At 35.0% G+C, this 14,633-nt stretch overlaps 1 protein-coding gene across 1 annotated transcript in view; it reads left to right on the plus strand.

The window, feature by feature from the left end:
- Positions 1-14,633, plus strand: part of ABI3BP (ABI family member 3 binding protein) — a 145,320-nt gene that overhangs the window by 47,972 nt on the left and 82,715 nt on the right. The window contains exons 9-14 of the mRNA XM_071758351.1: positions 357-452; positions 2,284-2,361; positions 7,538-7,618; positions 8,911-8,985; positions 12,215-12,280; positions 12,800-12,874. Of these exons, the coding sequence (XP_071614452.1) occupies positions 357-452; positions 2,284-2,361; positions 7,538-7,618; positions 8,911-8,985; positions 12,215-12,280; positions 12,800-12,874 (471 nt within the window). The remainder of the gene's footprint in view (positions 1-356; positions 453-2,283; positions 2,362-7,537; positions 7,619-8,910; positions 8,986-12,214; positions 12,281-12,799; positions 12,875-14,633) is intronic.

A 14,633-nucleotide genomic window follows, 5' to 3' on the forward strand; every position in this document is an offset into this window, starting at 1 on the left:
TTTCCAGAGGCTCTCTAGGCAACCTGGTCCAGTGTGTCACAACCCTCACACTGCAGAATTTCTTCAGAAGAGTCTTGGGCCACCAGAGAGAATATCTAAACATCTGTGATACTGCAATACTCCAGTGTTTCATGCTTCAATATTGAACTGTTTGCAATTTTGATTAATCACAAAATCCTGGTAATACAGTGAGTAGGTATGAAGGGGAAATAACACCAAACGGGAGTGATTACTGAATAGAACTAAATAATTTCTGAGAGACTTAGACTAAACTTCCAAAGGCTCAGGTATCTCACAGGGCAGACTGTATATTTTTCCTCTCTTCTGGAATTAATGGGTCAAATCTTTCTTCGTAGTGCACCTTATTGTTCCAGGTCTCAATGAAACTCAGCAGAAACTTCCTCCTCTCCTGACAATAGATGACTTACCTCAAGCATCTAGGAAAAAAATGGGTAAGCAGAAATTAATGAAACCTGTAATTCATGTGCAATACCAGAAGTCTAGCCATATGTAATCATCTATACAAGAAAAGTCCATTTTTTTCCCTCTTTGTCCTTCTATTTTTTCCTATTTGTTTAGTTAATCCTTAGCTTGTACGTGTAAGGATTCATATAAATTTACTTATTTTAAAACATCTGGGTTTTTTTAAGGCATTTGCAGCCATAGAAAAGAATATGCAGTAGCTCTGATCCTTAGAGGAAAGCAGGGAAAACAGTCACTTTTATGGTCTACAGGGGTTTGGTTTTGATTTACAAACTTGAATTTTCTTACAGGTTATGCGTTTCAACATACATCTTTAAAAATGGAAGTTTATGTGTCTATTTGAAAGCCCAGATTTTCAGTGAATTTTATTAATTCTGACTTCTGTATATGTGAGAAATTGTTTCCTGAATACCTTCTTAGTTATAATCTGTAATTAAATACATTAAAATAAAAGTAGCCAGAAATTGGAACATTTCAGAACAGATTTGAAACCAGAGGGAAAAAGATTGAGGCTTTTGTTGAAGATCTGTAAAGTAGGATATCATCTATGAACAGCATAATTGTGAGAAATCCAGCTATCTTAAAAAACCTTAGTAATGCCTCCAGTGCATCTTTCACAGATCCCTTGAGTAGAGTTTTGGAGCTGATGACTTTTGGCTTGGCTAGTCTTAGTACTTAATTTGAACTCAAAAAAACTGGGTCAGATTTTTTTCCCTTTTTTATTTCTGCTTTGTTTAATTTATTCTGTTACTACATTTCTGGCCACAGTATATTCAGAGATTGGCTTGCTTTGCAGTGAGAAAAGAGCAGTGCTTGTTCCTGTTAGGATCATGTTTACTTGTAAGGGTAGAGCTAAACAATACATCAATATTTGATTGTGTTTGAGTATTAATATGTTTTAATGGAGGCTGAGTTCCTTAAATATTACTATCTTACATATTTACCAGCAACTGAAAGACAAATACTAATGTCATCTTCAGCTACTGAAAATCAAAGCTAAGTGGAAAAGCTTAATTGTAGTATTTACATTACAGTGCATTACTAGTTTTCAGTCATGATGATACAAGTAATGACCTCATTAACTTGATTACTAATATTTTCTTTGAACAACAAGCATAGACAACAAGGTGTTACTAGCTGGTAATGGTAGATACATATTTGATGTGCAATTAACAGAAATACCATTAAAACTCAGTAGACCATATTTTGACAAATCTGTTTTTCATACCCCATACTTTTCATAGAATCAGAGAATGGCTGGGGTTGGAAGGGACTCTGGTTCCAACCAGCATGGGCAGGGACACCAGGTTGCTCAACGCCCCATCCATCCTGGCCTTGAACACTTCCAAGGATGGGGCAGCCACAACGTCCTTGGCCAACCTGTTCCAGTATCTCACCACCCTCATAGGAAATTCTTTCTTCCTAATGTTCAGCCTAAATCTCCCCTCTTCAGTCATTTTCAGTGTTAATGATCAAACGATAGACAAAGGAAAACCACTAAAAACTATTTTGCACTGTGAAAGTAAAGATTCCTAAGGCATTAAATTCCTTGCTGTGAATTTTATTTTGAAGGAATCTTCCAGTGAACAAAACAATACCAAAAATGTGTGCATTTAACATGGCTAAATAGGTGCTTGTATTGATTGTTCAGTGGAAGTTCATTGATTCCCAAAGGTTGTAATAAGCTCTCCACATTTATCCATGTTGATATACTTCAGCAAAGGGAAGTGGGACAGAAACACTAAGTAGAACAGAGCAGATAAAATTTTGTAATTACTCTCTAATGTTTTTTCCCTTTAGCTAAGAATGAAACTGGAGTATGGCCTGCTGAATCCAAAACACCAGCAGTTCAAGAAATCTCCCCACAGTCCCTCCCAGGTAATTAAAATTCTATCTATAAAAAACTCTGTGGAATATCTTTGCCAAATATATAAAATAAAACTAAATCAATCTTTATGTTTAACCTGCAGTTGCAGGCAGTACAGCTACTGAAAAGAGGAAAATAATGTAGCTGAATTTAGTACCTGTGAGTGGTTGATGTGGACAAATATAGGAACCTAATTTTGGAGGAAAAATTCTGATGCAACAATTTTTAGGTTTATAAAAACACTTAGAATCAAATCTTCCTGGGGTGCTTTGAAGTTGTGAAAAATGGCAAAACAAGAATTTTCTTCTGATGGACCATGAATTTCTGCCTATCAGGAAGCATATGAAGAAGAAAACTAGGGATAACTGCATGATTGTTGCAAAATGCATGCATGAGATTGAGATGTAACTGTCACAGTAACAAGCTCTATTTTAGAGGTTTAGATGACAAGATGTTCCTTTTAAGGTCAGTTTGGCACGGGTTAATTTTGACAACAGTTCCTCTCTGAATTTACTGGTCCTATCCAGTCTCAATGGGAACTCTTCAATTACACGCAGAAGGAATATAGAATCATCTTTGACTCATATTCAAGGTCATGTGTCTGTGCAATGGATGTTAACTTGTATATTTGGAAAAATTATTTTTTTAATCATCTACTTGGGGCTGAAAAAACACCACATACTTAAGAGGGCATACTCAGATGTTGATATCTTAAATGGCTGAAAAATATTAACTGCAGTTTAAAAATTCACAAGATTTGTTGCCTACATTTGCTTAGGAAGCAAGTTAGTTTAACGAAGACAGGCTACTTTATCAAGTTGTATGCCAAGTACAGCCCTGTAGTTTAGCATTAGCAATCTGAGGGAAAAAAAGATGAGAGAGAACTAAATAGTTGAGTCAAATGATGAAGAGTGACTTTCCACTCATTTTATCAACCCCCGTTTCCATATTGTTTAAGTAGGCATACACCCTCTCCATTTTCTGTAGTTTGGCTTTTATGCTGTCATTGGACACACTGGTTGGCTTCTGACAACTTTTTTGCTGAAAGGGAGAAAGGGAGTTTGAATGGTGGCAAGACTTTAAAAAGAAAAAAAAGAATTTGAGGAAAAAATACAGTGACGGTTTGCTTTGGTTTAATTTAGTCATATTATGTGATCTTGCTGGCATCACTTTATTCCATCTGTAAAGTATTTCCTGGCTGGCTGAAATAGTGTGACACATTATTGCATTGACATCACACAGTTCACACAGATACTACCCTTAGATATAACTGTGTTTATTTTATGCCTTAAGTATTTCAAATATACCATACTTTGCATCACACCAACTTAGTCTCTCATTAAAACAAACAATCAAACAAAACCCCTCCCAACAATATGTAGGGGATAAAAGAGATGTAGGAGGAAGTAATGCAGCAAAATCATTTAATGATCAATGACCATCTTTTAGATTAAACAATCTATCTTTTTTTTTCTTTTTTTCTTTGAAAATATTTGCAGTATTTAATTTTTCACACAATAGATGTGTATTTGCCAAACTGTAGTTTTAAACATCAGTACCTTTCTGCAAAACCTTCATATGGATAGCCCTTTCTATTCATCCTAAATATTAAGAGGAAAAGATGCTTTTCTCCAGGGATTTGTTATCCAAGGGGACTCCAGAGTGTAGCATATGTGTAAGAAACAGCTTTATTTTAGTTGGAAACGTGTGACTATGTTTTCTAAAAAAGGGTAAAGAATTTTTCATTTTGTTTCATTTTGTTTTACAGTCTGAGGTCTCTTGTGGACTTAAATTCTGCAGTTATTTTACTAAGTTATTTATGTTATCTAAGTGTAGAACAAGCAGTCTACAAATATGCTTTATAGAGATTTGCTGTTATGTGAAAGGGAGAAATGAATGCTTCAATTTCTGTAATCAGCTCTCCTACAAAATTCTAGTTCTCAGGCTAGAACATCCTCAGGCTACTACATTAGTGTAATCAAAATACATACTTCCTTGTACTGGAATTCACAGGTTAATCAGATAAACTGTGAAACTGACACAAGAATTGTTACATCACCCTGGGAGGAGAGAATCCATCCCATCTGTTTCCTTTGTGTTCTCTAATTATGTTTATGTACCTGGCAGTATTTCTAACCACAAACACAGTCAACTATAGACAGCACAGGATTGCATGTTCATGAATTTGGATAGTGTGTTTGTTATACATTAGAGTAACTGGCAAGTATGTTTTTTTAGTCACAAACTATATATAACCACTTGTTACAGCTAAACATATTCTTGCTGCTATCACACAATGAGCTATTAACTGAAATGTTTAGAATAAGTTTCATCTTACACTTCATGCTTTCTCTGTGGTTTCATGTCTCTTTCTGTGGTGAGCATTTCTTTGCAGTCATTGTCTGATGACAACAGCACCAGTGTCTCATGTTAAAGTTTGTCACACTGTTTATGTTAAATAATCTATTAGTTCCATTTACAGTATTTCAGTTAAAGAGGAAAAAAAACAGTACCAGGAAAGAGGGAAATGAAAGTGAATCCTTCAAGAGACACAAAAACTTCTTTGACTTTAAGTCTAGACATTGCATATGCAAAAATAACTTGAATACTTAAGGATTTGAGCCAGACATTCACAAGTAACGGGAGTCCAGAGCACCAGCTTTTTGCAAGCATTGCATTTGAGAGACAGGTTGCATACGTAGACACAATTAATTGAGTTTAGCAACAGAATCTACTTCATTATACTTCAGACTTCTCTATTTGAAAATCATACTAGATTCTTTGACATAGGCATAGTAATTAATTGCTGCGAAATCCGTAGCAACTTCTGTGCCAGAAGTGGCAATAGAACACTGATTATAAAGGACCTGTGTGCTGTAGCAGCCCTTGTGCCATCAGTCATGCAAGAAGGGAAGAAAGGAGTTTGAAGTATTTTAGCAAGTGGAGTACCTGAAAAGCTCCATGAGCTGGACTGCTCTTACATTCCACTGGCTCTTCGTAAAAGGGTGTGCTTTGAGACGTGACATGGTTCAGTAACTTTTTTTAGTGCATTTGTCAGCCAGGCATCCCATAATTTTCTTAATTTCAGGCCTCCCCTCCCTTGGCATATACTTCCTTGGAAAGGCTGGTTTATAAGCTCTTTCATGGTTTGTTTTTGCCAGGCTTGTTTCGGTATTTTCCACTTAGGATTCATTTATTCTTAACATCACAATTTCATAATGTTTTGGGGGTTTTTTCCCTTCAAATGCTGTCTAACATACCTCAAAATATCACTGCCATTTTTCTCTCAGTTTGAGCAAGGGTGAACAACCTCCTTTATTAACTTCACAGGGAAACTGGAGCTGGCCATCAGCTAGAAATATCAGCACATTTGTCTAGGCCATGGAATAGTTTACAAGATGTTCTATAAATGCATTCTTGCTGTATTCCATGCTATGACAGTAAAGTCACCTAGCTTGGCACATTAAACCTAATTTACCTGATGCCCTGGAAAAATCAGAAGCATTTATCTCTTTTTCTCTAATTTAGCTTAAAACCTAAACTTTCTAATTTCTATATCTTTATTTTACTGTTGTTTCACATCACCCTACAATACCCTTTGCTTAACAGAGAAGAGCACAGTTGCTTTTGTCCCAATTCTAGGCATTGCTTTTTCTTGGTTTGCTTGCTCAGCTAGCTTAGCTGACAAGAAGCATGCTTCATATGAGTGTGAACCAACAGATATTTTTAAAAAAGCAAAGCATGTTGAGTTTAAAAAAGTAGTTCTAAATTTCTGTATTTGCATTTGGTTGTTATTTGGGTTTTTTTTTGTTGGTTGGTTGCTTGCTTGCTTTTTTTTCATTATTACATTTCACAAATAAGAAATGTCAGCTTTTGAAGTACTTTTTAGGAACAGATTGTCTGGGTCTCTCGTGGTCTAATTTTTTCCACAAGCTTTGTAGAGATAAATTGCTTTAACTTCTCTGTAGAATGAAATCCTCCTTCCACTGTTAGTAAAAGGATTGTAACTGACTTAGTAGAAGCTGAACTGGGTCCTAGTAAAGCATGATTTGTGGAGATGCCAGCTTTTATGGCACTTAAAAACATCATATACCAAACCAGTAAATAGTATAGTGACTGTAACTGTAGTAGCAACTGTGTAATCTGGAAGACAGCATGTCCCCTTAGGAAAATTAAATTAGAAACTCATAAACCTACCAGATCAGTTCTTGCCTGAAGTGTGATTAGATGATTTTGGAAAAACCATGGAGAGTACCCTGGAAAAGTAACTCTCTTTTGTATCTCAAAAAGAAAACGAGCTTTTATTAAACTGAATAAATACCAAACTTTGTGCTCATGTGCTCAACACTGTAATTTCATCTGGGGAAGGAATTAATGCTCTGAACATTTTCAAGGCTGACACCTTACCATCCTGTGTTTCATATCAACAAGCTTTGCCATTTTTTCAGTCTGAGATTACCACTTCTGTAAACTATTTGACTGGTTAAACACTATGGGACTTCGCAAGATAGAAAGAGTTAATCTTGACCTACATACCATAGGAATTAAATGTTGGGTGAAACAGCCGTAAGAATATTATTATGCAATAGTTTATTAAAATATGGTTGGCAATTCAGTTTGGTTACTTTTAATGGCTGTTTAATAAACTGCTCATGCATTACTTTGAAGACGTAGAATTAGAGGAATGAATGAAAGTCAAAAGCCTATTTTATTACTAAAAAATAAAAGACCTACGTTATCGCAGGTGATTTTCTAAAACTTTTTATTTTAGTCTAGTTTATTTTTGTTTTCCAGTAAATTTTATATTAGAAGGATTTTTAAAAATCTGTACAAGCAGGGAGAATATTTCTAAATACACTTTGTGATGTGGTGTGATGGATCTTGTTTACAAATCTGTATCATAATGCATTTGGGAGGCTATAAGAAATACACTGTGATCTGATACTAGCTTTACACTTTGTTAATTAAATTTTCATTTTTTAATGTAAAGCTGCAACAAAATAAATCTCAGAAATCATATAGACCTTAAATCTGAAAACAAAATACTAATTAATCACGACGGAGTCAAGCTACTGTAGAAGTTATTCTAATCAGGTGTCATAAAATAATGTTAAGAAAAGCAACAGGCTTACAGAAATGGGTAAAGAAAAGTTCAAATTTAAATTAAAGTAAACTTCTTTCTTCTAGCTCAGACTGAGAAAAAACATGGACCTGAGGAATTTAAATCAACGTCTAAACCCGAATTGGTGCAAACTCAAAGCATACTGGGTAACTAATTTTGCTGCTTTTTACCTTTCCTGTACATCAAGTGATTTTTTTCACCTCCAACAGAATTTTTCTACTACTTGCTGCATTCTCTTTGTATTGAGTCCAAAGGAATTCCTAATTTCTGGTTCCATTTGTGTTCCAGGGACTCACACATGTAAAGCAGGACGCATCTAGCTCTGCCCGAACTGTGACTCTTATACATATGACTACTTTTAGCAGATTTCATTGTGTGCTTCAATTTTATTTTTCAAATTAATCCTTTCCATCTATGCGATCTACATGATTAACATATAAAATTCCCATCAGTATAATTAACCTCACCAATAGAGTTGACTTTCTTCTGAAGACAGGGCATTTAGGTAGCATCAAGTGATACAAAAGGAAGATTTTATGTTGCACGTGTCATTACATAATTGTATTTGTCCTGGAGGATAAAAGAGCTCTACTAATTTTCATATGTCTCATTCTGAGACATTTCTCTTTTAAGTAGTAGTATTGTTAATTTTATGATTTGGCACAGCATCTACTTATTCTTGTGTTAAGAATTCTGTCTTTGTTGCCTGTAGTTTAATCTCCAAACCACGCAAAATTATGTACTCAAATCTATAAAGGTGGCTTGGGTGGGTGGTGGTGTTTTTTAAATTTTGATCAGCTTTTTCTAGCACACAGGTGGTGTTCATACAGAATGATGTATGATAATGGAAAAAATCATCAGCATTGCCAGACTGAAATGCAGATATATTCCCAGAAGAGGACTTCTAGTGCTTGTCAATAAACATACTGTTAAATGTTTCTACTGATTCATGTTAATGCCATACTCTCTTTTGTCTTTCTTTCATTTACAGCTGCAAGCAGATTTCCAGAATTTACTGAAGATAAACCATCAGTCAATTCTATTTTCATTAAAACTTTTAATAAGTTTTTAATCATAATCAACCTTGCTAATTTCTTTGTTGTGTTTTTAAAGGTTAAAATACGAAATTTAATCAAGACTAATCACTGCTTAATTTCAAACTAGCTCATCATAATAACTGGAGGATGTTCATTATAAAATTCCAGTGATAGATGTTTTTTTTTTACTACAAATAAGGAAAATGTGATTTCATTTGTATTCCATGCACCTTTCAGGTGACAAACGTGTCAATTTTTTTCTAGGTTGGAGCTATTTTTTCCTTTTTAATTAAAGATTATTGGTTTCAGGAGTGAGCATTTTATAAACCAAGATATGGATCCATAATGTGTCTTGTAATGCTCTTAATCAAGTAAATCCTGGATTATTTCTTTTACCATAGCTTCTAATGAAATACAGCCTCTTCCTGCTGCGTCCAGAACCTCTGATGCTCCAAAAAGTCCATTGACACAACTTGGTAATTATTTTCTTTGTGAATTTGAGAAACTTCAATGAAAAATTATCTAATTCTTCTGGTGTTCCTGTGGCTGGTAGGATTTAATGCTTCAGCTGCAATAATATCATCCTGCATGTAAAATATGGTAGCCATTAGCTTTTTTTAAAAAAAAAAAATTGCAAATTTCTTTCATTCTAAATCTGGTTTTGCTCTATTGTTGTGACAGTATGCTTCAGATTAATGCTTGTTTCTAAAAAAAACCAAAATCTTGTGAGGATATATGGGCTAATCTTTATCTGTAGAACAATGATGGCAATTTATGCTTACCTAAGTATAGTTTTGTGTATTTCTTGGCAGTACACCACAGGCTTCTGAGACTGACTGTACTTCACAGTTGGAGTACTGCTCCAGCCAACATCAGTTCTGTGGGTTTCCAAGTAGTTTGCCAAATACTTGTATATTTGGTTAAAACAGTGTTGTAATTTATAGTATTGTTGTAGTTTAATTATTCATCTACACTTGCTCATTTCTAAATTCATTAGTTGTTTGGCCATGGACTTCAGATCACTTTGGGAGAGGGTTGATATTTGAGAAATTATGGGACTGCTCATATTTTCAAAATAGTTTTAGCTGTGTTAGGGTCAAAATGTAAGGGTCAAAATCTTATCAGCAAAGAGGAAACAAACCTTTAAAAAAAAAAACAACAACAACTTGTATTTTTATATATATACACACATTTGTATGGATATGTATAGACACGTATTTACATATATGTATAGAATATACATGTATGTTTATGTGAAGCCATGAATTTATCATCAGTAAAATGGAAATATGAACAACCTATCTAATTCAAGGGTCATCATAAGCCTAGATTTAAGTCTTAGAGTAAAATAACATTAATGCAGGTAAATTACCTATATGCAGAAAAAGCCTCAATAATAGCAGTACTATACTTAAAATAGTAACACACAAACTTCTTAGTTTCTGCCCCTTTTCCTAGTATCTTTCTCACCCTTCTACTACGCTGCTGTGTCCTAAGCTTGGTGATTTCATGCCTGTCTTAATGATCAGTGGAGATGCTTCAGCAAGTTATGAGCATCTGTAGTTGGGCTGGGAGGAATATGATGTTCATATTGATCATTTCTTCCTCCTCTCTGCTTGCTTTCTTGCTTTCTTGTCTGCTTTCTTTCTCTTGCTGAGAGACTTCTTACAGCTAAGTTTTCCATAAACAGTGCCATTTGTCTATGTTAGATGCTACTTCTTTGTTGTTACCCCTGAATTAAATTTTATCCAGCTCTAGGTGTGCAATTTCAATAACTATCATTGACCTGAGCAGGCCATGAGGTCTCCGGTGCCAAACCCGGTCCCCATCTCTTATCATCCCATGCCTGTGCTCCCTCACACCAAATTCCTTGTTCATTCTTCTCAAGACCTCTGCTTTCTTAGCAGGCCTGTATTTCTCTACACTGAGTCATTGTGTTAGTCATAACTAGCTCATTCTACAAAAACAACTTGCTGCTGCTGTCTGTATAAACAGCTGGTACACTAGTGAACTGGAGCAGCCTTGAATCAGTATGGATTTCACTAAACATTAGTCAAGAAGTTAGCAAATAAAAGTGCTGGTTTATTTAGATAGCATGTTGTTGTCTAATGCAGCCTGCCAAATTTTAAAATAATTTCCAGGAAATTTTCTTTCTTTTTGAAATGCATATCTGAACCAAGTTCTCAAGAACATGAAAATAATCTTCACAATTTGTTCGTAATTTGCTAAAGTTTTTGACATCTGTTTCCAAGTTATGTTTGAAGGAATATATTTTTTTTAACAGTAGCGAAGAAGTGCAGTGAAGAAGTTTGGTTACATTCAGTTACAGAAGCGAGAGAGAGGTCATACAGAGATTTCTCTGCTCTGTGCCTCTGCATGTCTTGGTCACCTGCTGTCATAAAACTAGCAAAGAAAGCAAATTTTAGTTTCTGAAGTGAGCTGTATTCTGCCCTAGTTCCCCTCAAGACTTTTTCCCTTATTTTTCTATCTCAGTTATGCCAGAGGGAGACATCTCCTTTGGTTTATAAACTTTCTGTGTGGTCGGTTTTGAACTGAAACCTTTCTCAAAACATAGCTTTTTTTACATGCTTTCATTGTTCTGATGCCTTTGGGAGATTTTTCATAGTTCTAACTGTATGCAAATGGATAATTGGAAACTTTTACCAAAAACTGTGAATCATACAGCTTCTTTGGTATTATTTTCTTATCTATAAATTTAGAATAGAGTAGTTTCCGTTCAAAGTGATGTACAATGATCACCTGAGTCCAACTGCTGAGTCCTATATCAGGATAGTAACCTGAGATCATACTTACTCATATAATAAACTGGATTGAAAGTAAATGGGAAAGCAGACCCAATATATGAAAAAAAACTTTGCTCATTTTTTTGCTTATATTCATACTGCCTACATTAAAAATTAACTCTACACCTAGTTATTTGAATGTTTTTCTCAATCTCAAGCATTCAGAGAAGCTTAAATTTCTGGTATAAATGCTTTTCAAAAAACATCTGGATAAAGACCAATAAAATTTTAGGTGGAAATTTTCTCTTCTGAATTTGTTATAACCTAGGCAGGCATTTAGGAAAGAACGGAAAGAATGGTACTTAATGGTGTATACACACAGTTGAATAGGATCTGTTTCCTAGAAGCAGGACAGTAGTGCAGAACCTACACATGGTGGAAACTTTCTCATAATGGCCTTTAGGTGAGAATGCCCAGTTCCACCTTGATTCCTTGCTTTCATTAAAGCACACTGCAGGTTATCCATACTTCAAAGTGAAATAACCGTAAGGTCTTTCTGATAGTCCTCATTACATCATAACAGATAAAAACCCTGTGTATTAATTTCATTATTATTTCACATTCTTCATTGTGCTGCTCTTTTTTTCTCTTTTTCCACTGCACCTCTTTTTAAAACAGTTACACATAATGCAATAGTAATTACTTTCTACAAACCTGTGAGTGATGTGAAAATGTTTTGTTTGGGTTGTAGCTTCTTTGCTGTGAAGAAAAAAATCTCTTCAGTAATATGAATTCAGCCTGATCAGATAATGTATGCCAAGGTTTGCATGAGATAAAGGTCATAGAAGAGAGCTTCAAACCAAACAAAAACTTGCCATTTTTAGTTCAAATTAGATTTTGTAACATTTACAATTATAGTGTCTGTCTCAGCATCATAATTTTTTCTCGTGTTTGTTCTTAGCTACTCAGAGTCCAACCTTGAAATCTATATCTCTACCTTCTGCAGAAACCAGAGAGATGGAGATGGGTAATCAGCAGATTATTTCCATATTCTTTATATATTATCTTATCATGTAGATCTGGAAATGTTAATTTTAAGATCTGCTTTAGATTCTTGGCTACCAATGCTCAGAGAGCTGCTTATTCACCATTCTTATGTCTGTGTAACCATCTGAAAAACATATTTTTTACTGGCTTAAAAACTGCTTGAAGTCAGTGTTGTCATATCTCATCATCAGCTTATTTCTCTTTCTATTGCTCTAGCTCTTATTCCCTCAAATTAAAAAAAAAAAGATAAAATTCCTTGCTGATAAGAATTTTGGGGGGCATCTGGAACTCAATTTTCAAGGCCAGAAGACCGTATTAGAAGACATCATCTTCTGTTGTCATGACACAGCTGTCTCATGTCTCACTTCCATGCCATCTGCCACCTTGCTTAGCTTTGCATTAGCATCATCTGGAATTGTACAGCATTCACTAAGCTGTTTGGTGCTAATCCATTAAGTCACAGATCTCTCAGCATTTTAAGCTCAGATTCTTTTTTCAGCATTTGAGGAAACACAGCCTGTTTCTGCAGGACCCAAAACACCTGGTACCACAGAAGTGCAACCAACCAGACCTGGTAATGATTTCTCATAAGATTAATCCTCTTGATGGCTGGGAATTTTCAGAGGAGACATAGTGCCTCGTTAAATAGTTTGTTCAGTTTGACATAAGTGAAGATTCATTGCAGGTATGAAAGTGCAGTATCAAATAGCAGGTTTCTTTATGACATCTTGTGTGAAATAATGAACTAGTAGTTTGGAGGTTTTCCATGTTTGGCTACAACATGCAATTCTTATCTTTAAAAATCCAATTGGATTTACAGTAAATATTAAATTTAAATAGACCTATGCCTTAGTTTTCTAAGTGGAATATCCTTATTTGCTGAAGTATTCAGAGTCCTAAGAAATGAATGGAAACTGCTGAACTTCCAACACCTTTTGAAAAGCTTTTCTTTGAGGCTTTCTGTATAAACATAGACATACTTCTAAATGCCCAGATTTCAAAACTGGAATTACAAAAACATGTCATTGAAGATTCAGACACTGGCTAATTGATCCTAAGAAAATTATGTGGTTTTCTTATTTCATAGTTGAGTTTAAAAGCTTTTTATTCAGCCAGGACCACTGACAGTTATCTAAAAGAAGAAAAAGAAATAGCAAAATGAAAGCCAGCTGGAAAGATTTCACTTCATTAGCATGCCAATAGTGTAATGTCTGATCTTTATGTTTTTGGAAGAAATTAAATTTTGAAGGAAATCCGTTACTAAAGGGGAAATTGATTGCAACTGTCAGCCATTTATATCTGACAAAAGACACTTCATATGTTTCATGTGGTACAGGTCCTTCTTTGTCATCCTTTTTCCTTCCCCAGTTTTAGCACCGGGATATCCTCCTTCTTGATCCTTGTAATTCTAGGCAAGATTTCCATGCAGTCCCAGTTTGCTAGTTTTTATTCTTAATTTGTTCTCCTTTTTTGAGCAGCCTTGTATTTCTCTTATTTAACTCTACAGCACTACTTCTTTTCGTGTGATTCTGCTAAGAATTTGGTCAGTGGTTGCATGTGGTCATGTGTCTGTCCATTAGTGTTGTGGTTCTCAAGTCATGCTTAATTGCTTAGTGTACATTTGAGGGTCTACCTTTCTGCAGAGTATAACATGTTAAACATTACCAAGAGTTTTCTAGAGCTCATAAAATAGTATGATGCTGTTCAGTGGTGGTTCTTGCCATTTCAAAATAGTACAGCATGATTTTTGGTTTTATTTTCAAGTTTAGCATTACTTCATGCTGCTTCTATTTCCCAAACTTTCACAGCTTTGGAAATACCAGATACTGGTAAATTACAGTAATGTCATTTTAGAAGTGTTGCTTTTTGTTTAGTTGTTTCATGCTGACAAGTTCACTTCTGTTTCCATGTTGATGATTTCAGACAGTTATTTCATACTGCTTCCACTGAGTGTTGCCCAGTGGGTTGGTTTTTTAAGTCCCGTAATACTAATTCCTGGCATCAGGCACAACACAAGTTTGAAGAAGAGTGCAGCTAGCTTACAGGTCCTGAATAATGCAGTAGTGATCAAACGGGTGTGTCAAGAAAAGACTAAAATTTTGCAAGTCTTAAGACTGCACAGTCAAGTAAGATTTGGTACTTCTTAGTAATAAGGTTGTTTTCCTCCATTCTGTCTGTTTTTCAATGTCAATATACACTTTGCTGTGATTTTCCTATGTATTGTCTTAAAATAAGAAAGTAAACACATCTCAGGCCAGACCCAGCTGTCAATTTTCCTTTATCTGTTGTGTGCAGGAGTCTAACCGGATTCTTTAAAAAAAATTCAATGTTTG

Source organism: Heliangelus exortis, chromosome 1 (genome assembly GCF_036169615.1).
Source record: "Heliangelus exortis chromosome 1, bHelExo1.hap1, whole genome shotgun sequence".
Classification (NCBI taxonomy): Eukaryota; Metazoa; Chordata; class Aves; order Apodiformes; family Trochilidae; genus Heliangelus; species Heliangelus exortis.